The 24,937-nt window shown below is 38.3% G+C and overlaps 1 protein-coding gene across 11 annotated transcripts in view; it reads right to left on the minus strand.

Moving 5' to 3' along the window:
* Positions 1-24,937, minus strand: part of CCDC141 (coiled-coil domain containing 141) — a 207,913-nt gene that overhangs the window by 137,434 nt on the left and 45,542 nt on the right. For 9 of the 11 annotated variants that reach the window (XR_014829841.1, XM_084999981.1, XM_084999983.1 and 6 more), the window contains exons 3-5: positions 18,512-18,703; positions 14,834-14,942; positions 6,574-6,827 (exon numbers count right to left, since the gene is read on the minus strand). Coding sequence is in view for 9 of the 11 variants with exons in the window: in XM_084999981.1 (XP_084856107.1) it covers positions 6,574-6,827; positions 14,834-14,942; positions 18,512-18,703 (555 nt within the window). In the remaining 2 variants the exon portion in view is untranslated. The remainder of the gene's footprint in view (positions 1-6,573; positions 6,828-14,833; positions 14,943-18,511; positions 18,704-24,937) is intronic. The other 2 variants (XR_014829842.1, XM_084999986.1) reach the window with 1 other exon arrangement.

The raw sequence follows: 24,937 nt of genomic DNA on the forward strand, positions 1-24,937 counted from the left end.
CAGAGCTACATCTGCCCACCTATGCCACAGCTACAGCAATGCTGGACCCAAGCCATGTCTGTGATCTAAACCACAGCTCACAGTAATGCCGGATCCTTAACCCATGGAGTGAGGCCAGGGATTGAACCTGAAACTTCATGGTTCCTAGTTGGATTCGTTTCTGCTGTGCCACAATGGGGACTCCTGATACGAATCTTAAGCTGCTGTCATTCTGGTCACCTAACTTCTTTGCCAAAGGAGAATTAGCTGAAGTATTATAGTTCAAAAGCATTGGGGCACTGGAGTTCTTGTCATGGTACAGAGGGAAGGAATTGACTAGGAACCATGAGGTTGCAGGTTCGATCCCTGGCCTTGCTCTTTTGGTTAAGGATCCGGCATTGCTGTGAGCTGTGGTATAGGTCACAGACACGGCTCAGATCCTGCGTTGCAGTGGCTGCAGTATAGGCCTGCGGCTACAGCTCCGATTTGACCCCTAGCCTGGGAACCTCCATAAGCCACAGGTGCAGCCCTAAAAAGCAAAAAATACTAAACCAAAACAAACAAACAAAAGCATTAGGGCATAAAACACTTAGAAACAGAGAAGAACTAAATGCATGTTTTAAATGGCTCTTCTGAAAGAAGATGCATTATATATTCAGACATCCACATTACTATTCATCAGTAATCTTTGCTCTAATTCTCCATTTAATTTTCCTTCTTCTTACATGGTTAAGATGATTGACAAAGCTGATATTTTATTAATGTAAAGTTTGACAGCGCCTACGTTCCTTAAAAAAATCACAGAACTGACAAAAATATCTTTACTCTCCAATGAAACATGCACTTCTGTGGTTCCATGGTGTGCTAGGCTTAGCAGGTAGATCATGTGGGAACTTGATGGTCATAGAACTCAAAATTACTCAGTCAGAAAATCATGGACTTGGAGAAGAGACTTGTGGTTGCCTGATGGGAGGGGGAGGGAGTGGGAGGGATCGGGAGCTTGGGCTTATCAGACACAACCTAGAATAGATTTACAAGGAGATCCCGCTGAATAGCATTGAGAACTATGTCTAGATACTCATGTTGCAACAGAAGAAATGGTGGGGGAAAAACTGTAATTGTAATGTATACATGTAAGGATAACCTGACCCCCTTGCTGTACAGTGGGAAAATAAAATTAAAAAAAAAAAATTACTCAGTCACCCTCAATTTGGTATCCCTGCTGCTATTCTTACTCATTGCATCCTCAACAAAACTTTAAAATAGAACACTCAGGAAAACAAAAACTTAGGTAATTATGCTTGTGCCTACCTGGATTTTGAAATATTTCCCTGTTCACATAATTATCAACATGGTAAATACTAATTATTGTTTATAACATCGAGAAACTGAAAGGACTCTACTTCTTCATCAATAACATATTGTTTAAATTATGCTACATTCAAATAGTGAAATACTACAGGAAAATTATCTATGGTACTTTTTTTTAGGGCTGCACCTGTGGCACATGGAAGTTCCCAGGCTAGGGGTTGAATTAGTATCTCTTTTACTTTTGGCACAAGACTATGTCTGTGACTTTTTCAATTTAATACAGATTAATTAATTAAATAGTAGGCATAGTTTAATTCCATTAGTTTTGTTTGTTTTGATGTTTCTTTAATAAATGTATATGTGCCTATGACTAGGCTTATGCATGGATAAAGGTCTAAAAGGTGGGAGCATGCCAAATGCTAAGTGCAACTATCTGTCTGGATAGTGATCTCATCTACATCTTAAACTCATTAATAAATGAACATTGCTAGGTCACAAGCAGAAAAAAAATCAACCAACTTTTTGTTTTAAACTATTAATTGAGTGCCCATGAAGTATGGCTGGTAAGATTCTAAAAATGACTTCTATTTGATGATACCTTGTGAATATAAAATAAATAATGAAATTAGCCTTTAATGTAAGATCAGCCTTTATGTGAGCAGAGGAGTAGGGCTGAGGGGATATGTCATACGTTGGGCCTTCACTGTCCTTTTTAGACATGATGATAAAAAATGCTAATACTGATACAGAAGTCTCCATGTGCCAGGTACTGTTCTAGAAACTTGACATATAATAACACATTTGATAATACTAATAACACTTTGGTGTAGGTATGATTACATCAACATTTTATAGAAAACTGAGCCTCAAGGAGGTTAAATAATTGCTGGTAAATGTGGAGCCAGGATTTGAACCCAGCCCACAATCTGGCCCCAGGATTTGTGCTCTTACAAGCACACAGAAACAACAGTGACTGTATAAATTACTCCAGCTGCTGCCACTAGCATTAGCAAAAGAAAATACAACATGGGATGTTGTAAAATTAAGAGCCTACTTTTTTTTTTTTAGGGTTATACCCGAGGCATATGGAGGTTCCCAGGCTAGGGGTCTAATCAGAGCCACAGCCGACAGCCTACAGCCATGGCCATAGCAATGCGGGATCCTAGCCACGTCTTCGACCTATACCTCAGCTCATGGCAACACCAAATCCTTAACCCACTAAGCAAGGCCAGGGATCGAACCCACAACCTCATGGTTCCTAATCAGATTTGTTTCCACTGCACCACGATGGGAACTCTGTAGAGCCTACATTTTATAGTTAAGGAAATGACTATCTTATTTATTGACTGATTTTATTTAAAATAATATTTATCTATAAGACTATGACTAAATTGATTTTGGTTCTAGACTATCAGGAGTCTAAATGAAACACATCTGTGTCTTCTTAAAGCTTTAGTATACCTATGGCAGCCTCTGATGACTAAAAAGTATTAAGAGACTTGAACAGATATGACAACAGTAATGCCAAATCCAAGGTAGAGTATAGGAATCAATGAGAAAGAATTCAGAAATTGTAAGGTTTAATCAAGGAGAGGGATGACAAAGAAACTAATACTTACTAAGCATCTTCTAAAATGGTAGGCATTGTGCTACAGGTTTTATACATGTTATTTCATTTAATCCTTAGAACAACTCTGTGAATTGTTATTATTTCCAATTTAAAGACTGGACTTACTAAAACAAGGAGATACCAGTGCACATCTGTCAGAATGGCCAAAGTCCAAGACACTGATAACACCAAGTGCTGGCAAGGATGTGGAGCAACAGAAACTCTTTCAAAAGTGGTACAGCCACTTTGGAAGGCAGTTTGGCAGTTTCTTATAAACATACTCTTATCATGTATCATCCAGCAATTGTGTCCCTTGATATTTACCCAAACGGATTAAAAACTTACATCTATGCAAAAACCTGCATAAGGATACTTAGAACAGCTTCATTCATAATGACCCAAACTTGGAAGTAACCAAGATGTCCTTTAACAGGTGAATGAATAAACAAACTGCAGTAATCCAGACAATGGAATATTATTGAGTACTTAAAAAAAGAGTTATTAAGCCATGAAAAAACATGGAAGAATCTTAAATGTATACTTAATAAACAAAGAAGACAATCCAAAACAGCTATATACTGTGTAGTTTCACCTATATGGCATTCTGGAAAAAGCAAAACTATAGAGACAGTAAAAAGATCAGTTGTTGCCAAGGATTAGGCATGGAGGGATGAATAGGTGGGGCATAGAGGAGTTTTAGGGCAGTAGAATTATTCTGTACACTTCAATGGTGAATACATCATTACACATTTTTCCAAACCTATAGAATATACTGCACCAAGAGTTAACCCTGGTGAAAACTATGGATTTGGGGTGGTGATGGATAATGTGTCGATGTAGGTTCACTGACTGTAACAAATGTACCACTCCAGCGAGGGATATTGATAGTGGGAGAGGTTGTGTGTCTATGGGGGGAACAGAGGACACCATGAACTTTCTACTCAATTTTGTTATGAATCTAAAATCACTCTAAAAATAAATTCTGACCTGGGAACTTCCACATGCAGCAGGCATACCCAAAACAAAACAAAACAAAAAAGAAAGCACTGCCTCAAAAGAGAGCACACACTTCCCCTCAAATATGAAACCCTATAAGTTAGAGAACTCACCAAGTCAGAACTCTTCTGTAATACCTTAGTTATTATAAAGACATCTTTCTGCTTCCTAGGGTGGGCAAAGTATTAAGATTTCCCTTAAGTATATGACTGGATTAGACCGTTCATTTTGCATCTACACTTTTTTTTTTTTTTTTTTTTTTTTGTAATTGCAGAGGATTCGACTGGATGATTACTGACATAGTCTCGAAGCGGAAGGGTAAGATTGCTATCTTAAAAATAAATAACCAAATAAATAAATAAAAAAATAAAACATTGTAGATGTTTTTTCATTCTTGGGACATTGTTCTGTGTTTGGGAAGCCTCTTTGCAAATACAAGGTCTCTGGATAAGAGAGATTGTGGTTTAAAACGGATAAAACACTCTAAATGATAAAGTAAGGAATTTTTAGTGTGTTCTTGGAAGCACTAGAGGCAGAATTGGGGGTTATTAATTCAATAGAAAGAGGATAAAGGTTCTTTTTAAAAAGACAGAGCTCTGAGAACGTAGTGTCCGATCAGGATTTGCAGAGACAGAGGAAGAAAGAGAAGGAAAGAATGTCATAATGGACTCACTTATGATAAGGAGGAACTTTGGAAACAGTTGTCTCATAAACAATTTTAAGTTTATTCTTATCCTGAGTCTAATTCTCCTGTGTTTTGCCAGTATCATCAGTAAAAGACACTGCATTCTGGGCAATGAGTATGTGAAGGTTGGGAAATGGTGGAGAGCTAAGCTGGGTGGGGGCTATGGGTTGGCAGACAAGGCACAGCAAAAGCGGGACAGTAGCTGGCAGTAGTCAGGACAAAAGGGCTGAAAGTGGAGGTGAGTTAGGAAGTATATAGTGACTTGGAGGAGAAGGTGACAAAAGGCAAGCAGTCTACATGGCTAGAGGTGTGCATTTGGGTGTCTGCTCTATGCTACCTCCTCAGACAGGACTTCTATGATTCCTTCTCTGACTCAAAGTAGACCAACTCAAGTCCAAAGTCATTGTCTTCATTGATTTTCATTACAAAATTTATCATTGTTCATTTATCTATCATACGTCTTTCTCTTTGCACTAGAACACTAGTTCTCTTCTGTGGGTAATTTTACCCCTCAAGGAATATTAGCAATGTCTGGAGACATTTTTAGTTGTCAGAAATGGAGTATTTTCTACTGGCATCTAATGGTTAGAGGCCAGGAATGCTGCCCAATACCCTAGAGTGCCCAGGACAGACCCCAAAAGGAATTATCCAGCTCCAACTGTAAATAGAATTGAGGTTGAGAAAATGCACTAGAAGGAAAATTTCTTGAGTTTCAGTTGTGGCTCACCAGGTTAAGAACCTGACTGGTATCCATGAGGATGCAGGTTCAATCCCTTGCCTCATTCAGTGAGTTAAGGATCTGGCATTGCCATGAGCTGTGGTGCAAGTTATAGATGCGGCTTGGATCCAGCATTGCTGAGGCTGTGGCGTAGGCTGGCAGCTATAGCTCCAATCCAACCCCTGACCTGGGAATTTCTGTATGCCACAGGTGTATCCCAAAAAAGAAAAGAAAAAAAAAAGGAAGAAAGAAAATTCCTAGAGGAAAAGGACTTGATCCTGTGTGTTATGTACTCCCAGGACTTAAAGTAGGATCTGGTACATAGTAGGTACTCAATAAGTATCAGTTGAAAGGTTGACTGTCATTTAAATCTTCATTTTTCCAGCTTGAAAGCTGGATGCATATTTGCCACCAGCTGTATGTCTATCTCTCCATACAGTTTATATCAGAGCAATAATATAAAATTTTAATAATATAAAACTCAAGTGACGAGACCCCTTCCTATGCATCCAGACCAGGAGACCACCTTCCACATCATTTCCCCCTGAAAATTCCCTCCATGTGATCTGCACAAATTAAATCATGGGCTCTGGGTAGTTAGAATACAGCAGTAAATACCCTACCTATTTGAGTTGGGGAGTTGCTAAGAGGGTTCTATGCACTCTTACCCTCAAGTGGTTGGGACAGAAGGAATGCACAGTAACCACATTGACAACCACTTAGACCTGAGCCTGTGGTTTGGGTAATGAGCCCTAACAAGCCTGCAAACTTAGCAACCTCCCACTCCAAAGCCCTCTAACCACTGACATCCCCATAGGCTAAGGTCATATGACTTCATTGGTATCAGACTGCTCTTCTACAAACATTATCTCTATTTCATGCCAGTAGACTTTTTCATGGACATCAGTAGCAATCTAGCACAAGTCAGCACCATCATCCCTCTCCAACATTCAAGAAAATTGCAATGAATGTTTCAGAAAGTCAAAGAAATGTATCTGAACGTACTGACCTGGAATGAAGCGAGAAAGAGAATCCAACAATAGAACACAGTCATTTTCAAAACTGCTCGTGGATATTCTCCCATTTTAAACATCAATACTATAGTGAGAGGAAATTAAAATCTTTGTTTTTATATTACTTGCTTGGGAAAACAACATGGTAGTTTGGATCAAAGACCAAAGTTCTTGACCATGATGACTGAGAAACTGTCCCAGGAAATAGCTCATCCACATAATTAGCCCAGGTCAGGACATCATCAACGACCCCTTGGGTTACCTGACTTTCTTGTTGGTCCCACTGACATATCTGCAGAACCTGACGTAATTCCTGCTGCTGTTGCTTCAGGTACTTGTCTAGTTGTCGTCTCCTGTCTTGCAGAAATTCAAGAAGACTGTCGATCTTCAGGCAGCTGTTATGAGCTCCCTGAATCATCTCAGGATTTACATTAGGTCCATCACACTTAAATTTCTCTATGAAGTCAGTGAGTTGCTGACTTTTGTTTAAAAGGGCTAGAGATCGTTCTAAGAGTTCTAGAAGAAAATTAGAAAAAAAGAAGAGTGATATGAGCAAGCTTTTTCCTAGTAATATTTGAACTCTTCACATAATTTAAAATATATCCAAATACGCAAACATAAAATGTTCACAATACAACTGGTCAAATACCTCCACCTAACAATTGCTATGGCACTAACCGTCAAGTGGTAGGATGCTAAGCTCAGCCATCATGTGATTCAGTATGGGGAGTAGAAAGACTATGAGATCTGGGCATTGGTTCAACTGGTTTTTAGTGGTGTGATGCTGGTTGTGGTGCCTACTCTCCTCGGAGCACTCTACATCCTGAGGTGATGGGACTAAATCTGAGGTTTAAAGGCCAGTACCTGCAGTGAGCAAACAGAAACTCAGTGAATGTGCTGGCCAGATGCCCAGATGCCAGGGACTATGGCGAAGTGGAAAATGCAAGCTCAGTCTCACAGGACTAGCCGTCACCCAAGGTCTGACCAACTGTGGACATGAAGGAATGCAGGTTCAGTATTGACGAGGCTTCCAATTTTTAAAGAATTATAAACATGGATTATGTAAAATATTTTGATTTTTAAATGTTTAATAATTTGTATTTTCTAATTAAAAAATACTGAAGGATAAACAAAACATGGCTCTCTGCCAAATGGGCCACTAGTTTGTGCTCTTGCAGCAAAAAGCACAATAGGTTTGGGCAACATCTTGTAGAAGTGGGAGTTTAAGCCTGAAAATGGAAGGACCAGCAAAGGGGAGCGTATAGAAGGGGGAATTTGGAGTAGCACTTTGAGGAGCACCCACCATTGGGGATCAGTTGGAGGAGCAGTTGGGAAACTACCCACTCTCCACAAGCCAGAAGCCCAGGAGTCATTCATGATGCATCCCTCTCCTTAATCCCACCATTTTCAGGACCTGTCAATGTCACCCTCTGTCTCCTGCATCTGTTTACTTTCCTGTGCCTACTATAGAAAGCACCATCTCCTTCCTGGACTTGTGCAATATCCTCTTAATTACATCTCCTCTCCTCCATTTCATCATTCCCCATATGTTAGCTAGAAAGATCCTTTTTTTTTTTTTTTTTTTTTTTTAGGGCCTCACCCATGGCATTTGGAAGTTCCCAGGCTAGGGGTAGAATCAGAGCTACAGCTGCCAGCTCACACTACAGCCACAGTAACACAGGATCCAAGATATATCTGAGACCTACACTACAGCTCATGGCAAGGCCAGATCCTTAACCCACTGAGCGAGGCCAGGGATCAAACACGCAGCCTCATGGTTACTAGTCAGAATTCATTTCCACTGTGCCATAAGGGAACTCCTAGAAAGATCCTTTCTAAACATTATACGTCATATGCACAACAACAACGGCTTTCCATTGTCTTAGAATTAAGGACAGACCCCTTAATGTGATTTCAGTGCTGGCCTGGTATGGTCCTTATCTTCCTTTTCAGATTGTCTCAATCTCTTTACCTCTCTCCATATCTTCTTTAAACAACTCACACATGCTATACTCCCTTCTGTCCCAGAACTTTCACTATGTTCTCTGCCAGCAACACTGTTCTCCTCAACCTCTTCCTTCTCTACTTTATTCACACATCAGTCTTAAGTCAGTTGTCAATTCCTCAAAGCGCAAACCAGACTGGACCAAATCCTCCTGTTACATGTTCTCATAGCACAATGTCGCTCACTTACAGCTTTTATCACAGCTATAGTTCTACATCCATGTGTTGGGTTAGCTGACTGTCTGTCTTTGTCACCAGGCTCCAGGGCAATATGACAACAGGGATCGTGACTGTATCCTCAGCACGAGTGTAGTGGCTGGTACAGGGGAGATGTTCAATAAATTCTGGAGAATGCTTGAATGAAATCAAATGTATTTTTAATTTGGAGGAAGAATTAGGAGAGCTATAGGTGCTAGAGATGAGCAGTTCTCCAGAGATATAAAAGAGATATTGGGAAGACTTGGGGCCCTATGAAGGGTAGGTGATAGAAACAGAAGCCAAGTTACCAGGTTGAGAAGGGGGAAGTCAGTGAAGTAGTGAAGTCAACAAGAAAGGACCCTCTTGGAGACATTTGTTGTTAGAAGGAAAAAAAAAAGGGTGTAGATGATCAGCAGGGTTGAATGCACTACTTTTATTTTTAGGTGGGAGAACTGTGAAGAGCACCCAGAGAGCAAATGCATCAGATTATTAGACATGGACTAAAAGCCACACATTCTGGTTAGTAGCTCAGGGTTCTTCCCACTGTACTCAAGCACTCTAGCACTCACAGTTAACAACACAGCCGTGAAGAGGCTGTGGTAGCTGGGTCAATTGTCTCTTTTAACTGACACCTTTTTCGAGAGCCGGAAGAGAGACGGATAAATGAAGATACTACAAAGAGATATTTTGAAATAAAAAAGGAAAGAATTTGAAACAGTGTATGCCACATGACCTGTCCAATAAAGCATTAGATGGTGTTATCTGTGCAGAGCGAAAAAGGTATGATGAGGTGTATGAGGCAATTTGATTGGCAATTAATAATACAAAGAAACAAACAACAAAACTAACTGCTGTCTTAAAGCCGGACAGGGGATAAGGTAATTCACACAGAAGCAGAAAAGTCAGGGAGAGCATTAATATTAAAGCATATTTCTTAAATGGAGTGGAAGTGGAAGAAAACATGAACAAGATGGGAGGGGCAGCCAAGGGCAGGGGAAAAAAACTCTGCCTAGAAAAACTCTTATGTGGAAGGGAAAGGAGGAATGTGAAAATGAGGTTAAAACAGGTTTTAGAAGTTCTTGCCTAATAAACTGAAGAGTTTGGTTTGTATAGTCTTAACTTTATCATCACTATGACTGATTCTCTGTATATAGGTATATGTATTTCTTTTGCATTGAAGAGCTTGTTATGATATTGTGAACAGTTACACACACACACACCACACACACAGAAGTGTGGGCAGGTGGTGGGCTTTCCACATAGTACCCCCTTCCTTCCTTTCATTAACTTGCTTTTACACAGTAAGCTTTTCAAAGGAAGGAGGGAAATACAGCCTTATGTGCTCAGGTTATTGCACACTGACAGTGGGTAAGGCCAAACTGTTCTGGTCCCCAGAAAATACATATAAATAGCCCAAATTTCTATTTGCAATCTGTTTCTGTTTTCTGTTTCAACTTCTGCCAAAACAGCATAATCACTACCAAGGTACCACCAGGCATGCAGACTCCTGAGCCAAAGTTGACTTGCAAAATGCAGGCCAACTACCTACCCTCAGTCTATTACCTGCTACCACTATGGTCCTTAAAGTGGATTAATTGGTCTCTAAGTTTCCTCTGTCAGTTCCTTTGGTTCTTCCTCTGTCAGTCTCTTACTTTTTTCTTTTTTCTTTTTTTTTACTATTTGTATTTTCCTAGCTATTTATTCCATCAGTTGATGTATTTTTCCTCAAGGGTAAACTGTCTATGTACCTCATGATCTTTAAGAAATACAAAATCTCTACAGTGCATTTATTTTAATGATTGTATTTCTTCTGCATATATAAAATGCTTCTTGCTGACATAACATCTTGTGATGTGAGGCTAGTACATACCCAATAATGTTTATTATTTAATTATTTTGATTATCATTATAACTAAAAAGCAATATTAAAGTACATTATATACTAGTATCTTTTATAGTTTGCCATCATTATCAAGTATAAGTAGGATAAATGAGGGATATACACAAGTTAAAGTAAATTTATAGCTTGCTAAATAGCCTTTCCAAGTGAGCATTTCTAAAAAGCATCAAGATTACATTTTGACATTGAGATCATGGATTCCAAATACATTTTTAAATATTCCAAATGTTACTCAGTGAGATGGTATTTCTTAAACTCATTCAATGGGCATTTTCAAATATACACAAACACAGAGAAAACAGTAAATAGATCCCCAATGAAACTATATTTCAGCCACATTTAAAATACATAGAAACTCAGAGTTCTCTTCGTGGCTCAGCAGTTAACGAACCCAACTAGGATCCATAAGGATGCAGGTTCAATCCCTGGCCTTGCTCAGTGGGTTAAGGACCCGGCATTGCTGTGAGCTGTGGTGAAGTTTGCAGACGCGGCTTGGATCCCACTTTGCTGTGGCTGTGGCATAGGCTGGTAGCTGTAGCTCTGATTCGACCCCTAGCCTGGGAACTTCCATATGCTGTGGGTGCAGCCCTAAAAAGCAAATATATATATAATCTCTAAGAAAAAAGAACTAATAATATAATTGTTCCTGTGAGGAAGCTTCTTAGGTATTACGTTCATTTTAAGAAGGCCATTGGAAAACTGAAGGGTTCAATTGTGATTCTTCAGAGCTTAGAACCAATAATTTTCTTCTCTTAATGTCTCTGTAGTACCTGTTTATTGCTCACTTTTGCATCCTGCTACTGAGTCTTAAATAGGGACTATACACAAATAACACTCAATAAACATATTTGGAGTTGGATGCTATTCTAAACCCTGGAGATTCAGAGATGTACTAATCCCAGTCCTCCAGAGTCAGAATCTGATGATGCAGACAAACAGGGAAATAATTACAGCACAGTGTCCTGGGTGGTGTAACAGAGGAACCTACAGAAAGCACAGAGAGAATGCACTGATAAATGTATATGTGCCCCACCAAACTGTAGGCTTCCTAAGAACAAGGGCCATGTACTCTTCCAACACATATGACTCTGGTTTTGTCACCTGGCATGGGTTCAGGAAACATTGTTTAATTATGTCTTATTGAACTGAAAGCAATTAGGCTGGTAAATAGTCTGGAAGAGACTTTAACTAGGCATGTGTCATCCAAAGAAGAGATGATTGGAGAAGACATGCTAGTCTTTAATTGTTCTAAGAATTGTCATGTAGTGGAGGGAACAAACTTATTCTGTAACTTTCCAGAGGGCAAAACCTCCAACCCATTCATCCTGGCTCTGATCTCTGAAATCCTAGAGAGTAAGTCTCTCACACACATCTCAGCCTTAGCATTGCTGAAGAAAGAAAAGTTATAGGTTTTGAAATATAATAAATATTAAGGATAAGTTTAATTAGAATTATTGCAGTTGTATTATTAACCTTTGTCATCCTAACATTCACGTTTCATGCTACTCACTGATCAACATCTCGGGAACTTATTAGAATTGCTAGCTGTTGTTACAGAAGTCACTTATTTCCTTAAATTTAAAGATCATAGATATTGCTATGATCTGAATGTGTGTCCCCCTAAAACTCATATGCTGAAATCTCAATGCCCAATGTGACAGTGACAGGAGGTGGAGCCTTTGGGAGGTGCTTAGATCCTGAGGATGAAGCCCATATGAATGGGATTAGCGTTCTTACCAAAGAGACCTCACACCGCTTCCTAACCCCTTCTGCTATGTGAGGCTCCAGTGAGAAGTCTACAGTCAGGAAGAGGGCCCTCACCTGACCATACTGTCCCCCTGATCCAAAGCATCCAGACTCCAGAACTGTGAGAAATAAACTGCTACTGTTTATAAGCCACCTAATCTGTGATATTTTGTTACAGCATCCTACATGAACTGACAGATATGATGTCCTTAACTAAAAATCAGAGTTTTGTCCTTGAACATGCATTTCAAATCAGCTAGTCCTAATCATATCCCACTGAATAAGTTGATTAATAAATTTCACCAACTCTCTATGAAAAAAAAGCCCTGGGAGCCATCCTCAGGCAAGTATCCTGACTAGAGTCTCCTGTGCTTCAAGTACCACACAGAAGAGCACACAAATGTCACAGAAAACATTCCATCAAGACGGAAGAGTATTTTGCCCTCCCGAAAATAAACTGTTTGCTGTTTTTGGCTTACATTGCTATCCATCTCTTCAGATTAAGAGGAGTTGCTGTGGACACCCCTGCAAGGCAGGGCATTGGTCTCAGCATCCACTGGATGCCAGGGTCCTGCAGCCCAGGTCTCCAAACAGAGCAGCACATGGCCCCTGAAAACTGGCTCACTGAGCCGCAGATCCTGGTAACTAAAGGAGCCAACATTAACAACAGGAAAACAGCATTAAGGCATTTCCCTCCTTGCGGCCCCATCCCCAACTATTGATGGAAAAGTCCCTACTTCCACAATGCCCCTTCCCTCTCCAGTCCCTCTAGAAAATGCTGTCACTTGATTGCCTTAGTACTGAACCTCTGGAACAAAAGCATCAGTCACTGTCAAGTTACCACAGGTGAGATTGCTGTGTGATCATGCTGGCGGGATGAAGATTGCATTGAGACCACAGAACCCATCTCAGTGGCCTGGAACTGATTCACTTTCCAGTCACCTAAAAGGAATTTAATGTGAGTCTGTTTACCCCTTTGGGCCCAGCTAGACTGCCACCACTGCCAAAAAGTGGGCAAACTGCTGCTCTAACACTGATACTTTTGTTGCTGTTTGTTTATTTGTCTTTTTAGGGCTGTACCGGGGGCATATGGAGGTTCCCAGACTAGGGGTCCAATCAGAGCTGCAGCTGCCAGTCTATACCACAGCCAGAGCAACGCAAGATCCAAGCTGTGTCTGCAAACTACACCACAGCTCACGCAACACTGGATCTTTAACCCACTGAACAAGGCCAGAGATGGATGCTAGCTGGGTTTGTTAACCACTGAGCCATGACAGGAACTCCTTTTGTTGTTGTTGTTGCTGTTTATAACCCCTGTTAGCGACAGGCCCCATAGACCAATAAGCAGTTAAAATTCTATGTACATATGTGGTAGGGTCTTATAAAATTTATACAAGAAAGAGTGAGTCTTTTGATCTTTGGATTTTAGAAAAATAATGATCTACTATGGAGGGTTCTTTGAAGAGTTATATAAATACAAAATCTATTTGTGGTTTTAAAAACACTTTTGGCCCCTGTCCAGCATGATCAGGGTTGTAAAGCTAGAAGGTGAGTTGGAACTGTGACAAATGAGTTCAGGAAGCCATCCATCCACTTGTACTTGGCTCTATTTGGCAGTGATACTTAGAAGAACCCATCAAGAAGAAAAGAAGAGACCCTTTCTACCTATTTATCTAAACTGCTTCCACAGAAAAAGATTACAGTAAACAGCTACTCTTCCACAAATGCCTTCCCTATTACAGTCCTGGCCCAGCCCAAATTCTGCCCCAAATGGCCGAGCATACTAATTGCTAGTTAACAATCAGACTATCTTGTTGTTTCAGAAGGAGTTGAAAAATATTTTCTATTCTTTTATTAGATGCTTATCTAGAGAAAGTTCATTACCATTTTTTTTAAAACTGAAACAGTAAAAGGAAATTTCCTTATCCAGGGCTGTTATTTATAAAGGCTGATTTGTATTTCCTTATCCTTAGAAGGAATATAATTCAATCAAATATCCAACCTTAGAAGAAAGAGAATTCAATCCTTATTCAGTCCTTGGAAGGAACAGAATTCAATCATTTATTCAACCAAGAGAGATTTTGTGAAGATCCACCACATGCTGGCATCTCACTAGATGCAGAGGCTACAAGGATGAGACCATTGCAAAAGACCCCTCTTTAGGAACTGAGACCCAGCAAACTGAATAACTGGACCTTCCAAAGGCTCCTTCTCTAATGCCTCTGCAAATCATTTACAACTAGTTCTTCCTTGCAGAAAATGACCAAAAGTAAAGCTCTGCTTAACCCTACTTGGAACAAGGTGACATATATACAATCAGATAAATTAAAAATATACTGTATTGCATAAGCACTCTTTGCACTCTTTTTTTTTTTTTTTTGTCTTTTTAGGGCTATACCCACAATATGAAAGTTCCCAGACTAGGAGTGTAATCAGATCTGCAGCTGCCAGCCTACACCACTGCCATAGCAACACAGGATCCAAGCCACGTCTGCGACCTACACCACAGCTCAAGGCAACACTGGATCCTTAACCCACTGAGTGAGGCCAGGAATTGAACCTGCATCCTCATGGATGCTAGTCAGATTCATTTATGCTGAACTCCCCCATAAGCACTCTTGTATTAACACCCTTAAAATCTTGAACTTGTGTGAGAAAGAGACATGTTTCTTGCCTTTGGTGTGATGTTCATGAAGTTGAAGAAGTGATTTCAAGGAGTCAGTACTCTCAAACTCCTGAGTGTTCTGGAGGAAATCTTCCGCTTGGTCTATTTTAATGGCAAACTACAACAGAAATACAGGGAAAAGACATTTGAAAAAATAAAAACCACCATGCTACTTTTACTTATTTGCAAATTTTTTGTGTGTGAAATAATGGCCGAGCTGACTGTGTATGTATTTATCAGTTTGTGCAATGATGTGTGTGTTTGTGTAAGCATGTGCTATCTCAGGTGTTTGTATGAGGGTATGCGTTTGCCTGTAGTAAATTTTTCACACCTGGAAATATGCTGAAGTAAACCAATCTGTTTACTGTTCCAATGCCTACTGAAATTTTCAACTAAAACTATTGTGTCCTATGAAATAAACACAGCCACTGCCAACATTTTAAAGCAGTTTGTCAAAGAGTAACTAACTAGAAAGTTTGCTAAAAGAAACCAACCAAATCTGGCTAACCGGTAACATAATTATTAGTAAATTTAACTTAGGAATCCACTTAAGTTGAAATATAGTTGGCTTTTTTTCTCTATAATTATACCTAGAACTGAAAAATATGTTTCAAAATAAAAGTCTGATTCCATTTCTACTCTTGATTTTAGCCAAAGGGTCGAAAAGTGATATTTAATTCTATTTATTTTTTCTTTTTTTTTTTAAGTGTTAGGGCCATACCTGCAGCATATGGAAGCTCCTGGGCAAGGGGTTGGATTGGAGCTGCAGCTACAGGCCTACACCATAGCCACAGCAATGCAGGATCTGACTCACACCTGCAACCTACATTGTAGTTTGCAGCAACAGAGGATCCTTAATCCACTGAGCAAAGCCAGAGGTCAAACCCACATCCTCACAGACACTGTGTCAGGTTCTTAACTTGCTGAGCCACAACAGGGACTCCCTAATCCCCTCTCTTATATGAAGCAAAAATACATACATTTGTACAGGAAGTGGTCCAAAAAGATACCTATGGAAAGGTTAGCTTTATGAGAAGAAATGGGACTAGAGTTAGGGGAGGGGAGGTAAATATTCAGCTTTTAAATCTAAAATTTGTAGTTTTGTTTGCATTTTTATTAATGATTTTATGTACTTTTATAGAAATAAAAATGAAATCAGATGCAGCAAGGATGAAAAGTGGAAAATTTCCCCTTTTTCTCAAGAAAAAAAGGAGCAGCAATTTGACACCCTAAATGGTGAGGAACATGACCAGTCTCTCCTTGGGTTCCTCCACAGAAGAAGTAGGAAAGGGAGATGCTCAAACCAATGTCAGATTTCTCAGGGGAATAATCTCAGAAACACATTTTAGAAGAGGGCAAAACATACTTGGTTATGTTAGTACACTATATCCACAATAGCAGGCAAAACACTGCTTTGTTTTAGCCTAAGATTCAAAGGTAATTATTATTTGTTCATAAGAGCATTCTAATCAACAAGTGCACCTTTGGATCAAGTAAAGAATAAACTCACAAAGGCAAAGTATCAGTGAGAAAGACACCAAAGCCTATCACAATGGTTGTCTTCTTTTCCAAGTTTTATCCAAACTCTTATCTCTGGAGTTAGTCATATTTAATATTTTTATGTGACTGTTTGATTAACAAGATCCACTATGCTTTGCTTATTACAACAGCCATATACAATCCAGTTATGAAAGCATGGAAATATGAGAGAGAAACTGTTGAGCACATCTCCTGAAATGCAGAGAAGGCTTCCACCATCCTGTTAGAATGACGAGATGGACACCAGTCACTGTTACTTAGGGGTCACTGTTCCTAAAGAGAAGCACAGAGTTTGAGAAGAGACTTACCTATGTGATGATTACGTCTGTGAGCCTGAACCCATCTTGTACTACTATCAACTACGCCATAAGAAGTAATTTTGTATTTCTAAAGAACTCCTGAACGCACATAGTTCAATAAGGGGATCCTGTCTCCACATCATTTACATTTTTAATTCATTCTATTTCTAAAAACTGATTCTAAGGACATTCTTTGAAGAGAAACTTCAAAGAGAAAGAACAAAAGAAAACTCTGGTCGGTGATGTGATTTTCCCTGCAGAATACCACAAGAAGTTTTGGAGCCACTATATAACTTACATCTCTATTTCAACTTGTTATTTGACATTTAAAAAAAACACAATAAACAATAAACAAACAATGCTTTACTCAGAAAAATCTTCCCAAAAGTTTTCTTTCCCCCACTTTTCTTTTTCCTGCAGCTTGTACAGAATAGACTAGAAGTGACAACAAGGGGACATTTTTCAAAGACCCTATTCTTTTACGTTGGAGTTTTCCTTCAGTCAAGTATGAAGTGGTCCACAAAACTGCAAGCAGGATAATATAAAAACAACTCATCTTTTTATTAGGAATCCGAGTGTTAAGTTGAATAATGGGTTGACTTCTTTATATTTCATGTAATATTTGTAAGTCATTTTTCATCATACAGAAAATCTGCTAGCATTAATGCTCCTACACAGTGAGAAACAAATATTGGGCTGAATGTTTGAAAATAACTCTGTGCTCAAATGAGCTTAATTTTAAGGGCAGTTGATACCTATACCCCACCTACTAAGAAAGAAATTAATCAAATGTATCTATAATTCAACCCCTATAAGTGTATTTCACCTGGTTTATTTCTTCTCAGGAAAGAAAATTGTGTGTAGAACTTTTTCCTGAGAAAATCTATAGAAAGATTTGAGTTGGACTTCAGTTTTCAAATTGTGAAAAACAAACCTTGAAGGTGACAATACAGTTTTTGCTCCTCCTTTTAACTTTTAAATGAGTTCATGATGCATGAGATTGTCTAGCCCAATTTTGATGTTCTATTACTAATCTTCTTTCCTTCATTATTTTGAATTTAAGTCCTGAATTTTCAGTTTGGAAATGTCATATTTTTCAAAGCTGGTGCTTTATCATAATGAAGCAGTGCTCTCACATCAAAATGAATGTATTGCCACTTGACAGAGAAGTTAAAAGTGAAATTTCCAATAACTATCTTATACTAAATATAACACCTCTTTTGATAATGTTCTTTTGAGTCTCACATTTTGAAATTGGGTTCCTCAAAAAAAAAAAAAAAGCCAAATTCAATAAAAACCATGACCTTCTTAGGCCTGGGACTTTTTCCTTCTCTTATGTTTTGATGAGCTCAAACTATGGAAACTCAGCTTAGTACTTAGGAAAGTATGCTATAAAATGCTTTGCTTACAAGTCCAGTATTCTATGGACTATTATGTAATTACCTTTTCATAAGTAGCAGAGGAAATTGTATCCTCCAACTTATAGTTAACAAGAACATACTAGACCAGCATTTCCTAGTAATCCTATAATCAGGGGTAATTGTTTGATTTAGTAATTGGAGTACTATTTTCTAAAGAGGGAAGCAGATCAAAATGACTTATGAATAAGAGTTCCCATACTTAATATTTATCAATTTTAATTAACAGTACTTAGTTTTTGTTTGAGGGCCTACATTTTAAATATTAAAAATTTTATTTTTAGACAATCAAAAATTAAAAGTATTGTGTCTATCTTGGTTTTTCTGCCATTTTTGAATGTACTGCAGTGTCTATTTGTGGAAATAAAACATTTTCAAGAGTGCTCTCCATTTGCTCTTATGTAAAGGTAAAAGTTCTTCTGAACACAAACCTCCAAAGCATTTTCAAAAAACTCAGAAGTCAGCCTGAGAAGCTCCCTTCTTCTCTCAAGCATGGAGACCAGGGCTGCCCATGCTTCACCCAGGGTTTTGGCCATGGCATCATAGACCTGGCTTTGATCCTTGTTCTCTTCAGCTGTCTTGTCTGCTTCCTGAAGGAGTTCCCAAACTTGGTCTTCCAAAGCCTAAGTCCAGAAAAGAAAAGGCAGAGTGTCACTCAATGTAAGAATTTGGGATCTTATAATAAACACTTGGATCTTTGAAATCATATGTGGTCTAGGAAGCTCTAGGAGAGAATTTAAAAATACAAGTTGTAGAAATACAAGGCAGTTAGATAAAGAATCCAGGAGAGTGCAGTGGAGACTGTGGTAAACTGGGGAGCATGGGCAGGCTAAAGGCATCCACATTTAAGCACTGTTCAAACACTGTAGAGATTTATCACAAATATATGCCTCGGAGTTCCCGTCATGGTGCAGCGGAAATGAATCCGACTAGGAACCATGAGGTTGCGGGTTTGATCCCTGGTCTTGCTCATTGGGTTAAGGATTTGGCATTGCCATGAGCTGTGGTGTAGGTCGCAGACGTGGCTTGGATCTGGCATTGCTGTGGCTGTGGTGTAGGTTGGCAGCAATAGCTCCGATTCGCCCCCTAGCCTGGGAACCTCCATATGCTGTGGGTATGGCTCTAAAAAGACAAAGAAAGACTCTCTCTCTCTCTCTCTCTGTGTATATATATATATATATATATATATATATATATATATATATATATATATATATGACTACATGCCCAGGGATACAGAATATTGTGCTGACTTCACATTTCAAAAAGAGAGAACTGAATGGAACACATCTAGAAAGGAGTAACTGTGGTAAAAATCATGAGAAATGAATCCAGTATCATTTATTATTTACTCTAAATAATTTTTGTTAATATATTTGTGAAGCTTAATGTTAATGTTAAGAGTAAGTTTTTGAAAGTGAATGGTCATGATGTAAAAAATGGAATGTTCATAACTGCATTTTATGGTTCAAAAAATGCGGAAGATGAGGGAGATTATGTGCTTACATAATTGTCCCATTTGGGGGTAGGAGGGGGATACCATAGATTCTGTTTCATTCTTGATATTGGCACCAAAATAAAGGCACAATTTTTAAATATAATGAACTAAAAATAACATGAATAAACTCTAAAAATATCAGCAGAAAAGGAAACGAAACATGTGATAATGAAAAATACAACAAAGAAAACAAAAGAAATAAGAACACATTTATTGGGACACACACACACACAGAAAGAAAATAATGATAAGAATATGATTAAATATCAGTTAACATCAAAAAATGTGTTATTTTTTCAATTAAAAGACAAATATTATCAGATTAAGGAAAAAAATTTCAATTAATTTATGTTTGCTAGAGTTATTACTAAACTAAAAAGACATGATGTTTGAAAACAAAGAGATATGTTATAGCAGGCAAAGACAAACAGAAATAAGGGCAGACTAACAATATTAATCTCAGACAAAATAGAAATCAAAACAAAAATCATTGAGATTAAAAAATGGCACTTTATATTAATAAATAGCACAACCCACAGGGACAATAAGGCACTCATGATGTTTATATTTATGACATTGAAATATTTATAGTAGATACATCCAGTCAGATTACAATATAATAAAGGTAGAAATAGGAATTCTAGCTATGACACAGTAGGTTAAGGATCTGGTGTTACCACACCTGTGGCATAGGTTGCAGATGCAACTTGATTCTATCCCTGGCCCAGGAACTTTCATATGCCATGGCTGCAGTTAAAAAGAAAACACAACAAAATGCCAGAGAATAAAAAAAAATGTTTTAGAATTAAATAAAACACTTTAAAGAATAATTCCTAGATCAGGAGTTCCCATTCTGGCTCAGGGAAATTAATCCAACTAGGAAACATGAGGTTGTGGGTTCAATCCCTGGCCTCGCTCAGTGGGTTAAGGATTTGGTGTTGCCATGAGCCGTGGTGTAGGTCACAGATGCTGCTCAGATCTGGCGTTGCTGTGGCTGTGGCATAAGCCAGCAGCTAAAGCTCTGATTCAACCCCTAGTCTGGGAAACTCTATATGACGTAGGTGCAGTCCTAAAAAGCAAGTAATAATAATAATAATAACAATAATAATTTCTAGATCAAATGAAGAATAAGTACTATAATTATAGACTATTTAGAAAAAAATAACATAGGCTACTATGTTTAAAACCTGAAATACACAAATAACTTTATGCTTAGATGAATTTCTTAGCATTAGAAAACTTTGTTTTTAAAGAAAGACATATTAATTAAACATTCAAGTCTAAATTATAGAAAAAGATTCATTAGATAAAACAAAATTAAAGGGATTAATTGATTAAATGCAAAATTAGAAATTAATAAATTAGAAAAATATAAGAACTGATTTTTTTAAAGGATGATTCATTAAAAAGCCAAATGAAATGTAAAAACATCTGACAGGTGGGATCAGGATGACAGAGTGGGAAGATCCTGAGCTCGTGTCCTTCCATAGACAAACCAAAACTGCAATTATGTATAAAACAACTCTCTCTGAGAAAGACCTGAAGACCAGCAGAACAGCTCTTCCACAATTAAGGATATTAAAAAAAAAAAAATCACATCAAGATGGAGTAGGAGGAACAGAGATACAATGTAGTCAGGACTCATACCCCTGATGAGATGACCCATGAATGGGAAAGGATATGACCCTGAGAATTCCTCTATGAGGACTTGAAGCTGGGGTGAGTACCACAGGGCACTTCAGCCTTTAGTTCCAGCACTGGGAGGACAAGCCTTTGAAATTGGCTTTGAAAACCAGCAGGGCTTATGTAGATCTAGAGGGCTGTAAGAAACTAAGACTCCACTCTTAAGGGGCTTGAACACAAATTCATCACTCTGAGTCTCAGTGCAGAGGCAGTAGTCTGAAAAGCCACTGGTGCTCCACCCAGATTGCCAAGGCTTCCCATGTTTGCTCCAGCTCCAGCTGGCCTGCCAAAGCTGCCTGGCACATGCAGTCTACAGAGGAGATGCTTCTACTCAAGACCACAAGACTGGGAGAAGTAACTATTTTATGCAATTCATAGAAACAGACCCAGAAAATCCAACAATACGAGAAGACAGAGGGATTTGTTCCAGATGAAAGAATAAGATAAAACCCCAGGGGGAAAAATTTAATGAAACAGAGATAAGTAATTTACCTGAAAAAATAGTCCAAAACAAGTCACAAAGTCACACACCGAATATGGGAGAAGAATGGAGGAACACAGTGAGAACTTTGACAGAGTTAGGAAATATAGAAAAGAACCAATCAGAAAGAATACAGTCAATGAGTAAAAAATACACCAAAGGTATCAACAGCAGATTAGATAATACAGAACATATACACAGCCTGTATATGTTTGTCCTCCAGACAAATTAGTGGAAATCACTCAATCAGAACAACAAAACAACAATAACGAAAAAAGAATTCTAAGTAATGAGGATAGTTTAAGAAACTTCTGGGACATCATCAAGTGCATCCACATTCTAGGGCCACAGATGGAGAAGAGAGAGAGAGAAGAGGAAGAAAACTTATTTTAATAATGGCTGGAAACTTTCCTAACCTGGGGGAGGAAACAGAGCTTTCCTTTAAGACATGGAACAAAAAAATGATGTTTTTAATGTTTTGTTTATTCAACATAGGATTGCAAGTCCTAGCCATATTTTTACTCAACATAGTATTCAAAGTCCTAGCCAGAGCAATCAGACAAGAAAAAGAAATAAAAGGTATCCAAATGCAAAAAGAAGTAGTAAAACTCTCACTATGTGTACATGATATAAAACTATATATAGAAAGCCCTAAATTCCACCAAAATCCTGTTAGAACTAGTAAATGAATTTAATGAAGTTGCAGGACACAAAATTAATGTACATAAATCTGTTGTATTTGTACACATGCATGAACTATAAGAAAGAGAAATTAAGAAGACAATTATATTCACAGTTGTGGCAAAGAGAATAAAATACCTAGGAATAAGTTTCAGGCAAGGAGGTGAAGAACCTGTACTCTGAAAACTCTAAGACACTGATGAAAGAAGTTGAAAATGACACAAAAAATGGAAACATACCATGCTCATGAGTCAGAAGAACTAATATTGTTAAAACATCCATACTACCCAAAGCAATCTACTAATTCAGTGTAATCTGTATCAAAATACTGATGGTATTTTTCATAGAACTAGAAAACATAATCCTAAAGTCTGTATGGGATCACAAAAGGTCCTGAATAGAAAAAAATAATTTTGTGAAAGAAGAAAGAAGCTGGGAGTAGGGGACTAAGTGGTATAAGCTATTATTATAAAATAAATAAGCTACAAGGATATATTTTAAGGCACAGGGAATATGGACAGTATTTTATAACTATAAATGGAGTATGAACATTAAAAATTGTGAATCAGTATGTTATATATCTGAAGCTTATATAATATTATAAATCAACTATGCCTCTGTAAAAAATTTTTAAAATTCCCTCTATTTTTAATCTATCTATGCCTTTTATTCAAGGAAGGTTTCTTATAGACAACATATAGTTGGGTCTTATTTTGTTTCTTTTTTGTTTTTTTAGGGCCACACCCGTGGCATATGGAGGTTCCCAGGCTAGGGGTAGAATTGTAGCCAATGGCTACACCACAGTCCCGGCAATGCAGGATCTAAACCATGTCTGCGATGTACAACACAGTTCACAGCAACCCGGATCCTTAACCCACTGAGAGAGGCCAGGGATCAAACCTGTCACCTTATGGATGCTGATCAGATTCATTTCCATTGAGCCAGAGTGAACTCCTTTTTTTCCTATTTTTTATTCACTTTAAGTCTCTGCTGAACCCAGGAGCAGGTGGGCAGGGTAAGTAAGAATATCTCAAAACTTTTCTTCTCTTAAATTGCCTTTTTATTTTTTTATTATTTTTTTCTTCTTAGGGCTACACTTGTGGCATATACAAGTTCCAGGACTGGGAATCGAAACGGAGCTGCAGCTGCTGGCCTACACCACAGCCACAGCAACACCAGATACAAGCTGTACCTGTGACCTACAGCACAGCTTGCAGTAATGCCAGATCCTTTACCTGCTTAGTGAGGCCAGGGACTGAATCCACATCCTCATAGACACAATGTTGGGTTCTTAACCTGCTGAGCCACAACAGGAATTTCTAAGGTGCCTTTTTAAAATTTCAGCGTGTACTTGATTCTGTAAACCTTTGCCCCCTTTCCAGAGTTCTGACAATGTTGACTGACAATTTTTGCTTGCTTTTTTGGATGTTTCTATAGAGGGATGGACCATTGGAGCTAACTATTCTTCTATTTTCATTGACATCTGTCAGATATTTTTATTGAACAATATTGACTTGTAACATTAATTTTAGACGTATAACATATGATTTGATATATTTATACATTACAAAATGATCACCACTATGAATCTGGTTATCATCTGTCACCATACAAAGTGTTACAATATTATTGACTATATTCCCTAAGGCTTACATTATATCTCTGTGACATTTATTTTATAACTGGAAGTTTATACTTCTTAATCACCTCAACTTTTTTACCCATCTCCCCAACCTTCCCTTCTCTTTGGCAATCACTAGTTTGTTTTCTGTGTCTATGAGTCTGCATCTGTTTTGTTATGCTTGTTCTTTGTTTTTTTTTTTTTTTTTTAAGGGCCACATCTGCAGCATATGGAAGTTCCCAGGCTAGGGGTTGAATTAGAGCTGCAGCTGCCAGCCTGTGCCACAGCCACAGCCACACCACATCCAAGCCACGTCTGAGACCTACACACAGCTTACAGCAGCGCCAGATCCTTAACCCACTGAGCTGGGCCAGGGATTGAACTTGCATCCTCATGGACACTAGCCGGGTTCACTACCACTGAGCTGCAACAGGAACCCCGTTTTGTTTTTTAGATCTACATATAAGTGAAATCATACAGCATTTGTCTTTGTCCATCGGACTTACTTCACTTAGCATAATACCCTCCAGCTCCACACATATTGTTGCAAATGGCAAGAGTTCATTCATTTTTATGGTTGAATAATATGTATATACCACACCTTCTTTATCCATTCATCTATCATTGGACACTAGGTTGCTTCCAATTCTTGACTACTGAAAATAATGCTACAGTAAACTCTGGGATGCATGTTATGCTCATTTTTACAATTATATAAAATAGACCTATTTTAAAACACACAGACACACACACACACACACACACTGCCACTGCTGTACTAGAACAGTAAGCCTGAGTTACTCCAATTAGAATTCTGGGTGAGTTCTTTCCTTCCTTACACTTTTAAATTATATCCTAAGATACTTTCCACACATTAATTGCGTTATTCCCAG

Source organism: Sus scrofa, chromosome 15 (genome assembly GCF_054392235.1).
Source record: "Sus scrofa isolate SSC_HxYL_T2T_F1_AM1 chromosome 15, Sscrofa_HxYL_maternal_Yorkshire_Landrace_v2.0, whole genome shotgun sequence".
Taxonomy (NCBI): domain Eukaryota; kingdom Metazoa; phylum Chordata; class Mammalia; order Artiodactyla; family Suidae; genus Sus; species Sus scrofa.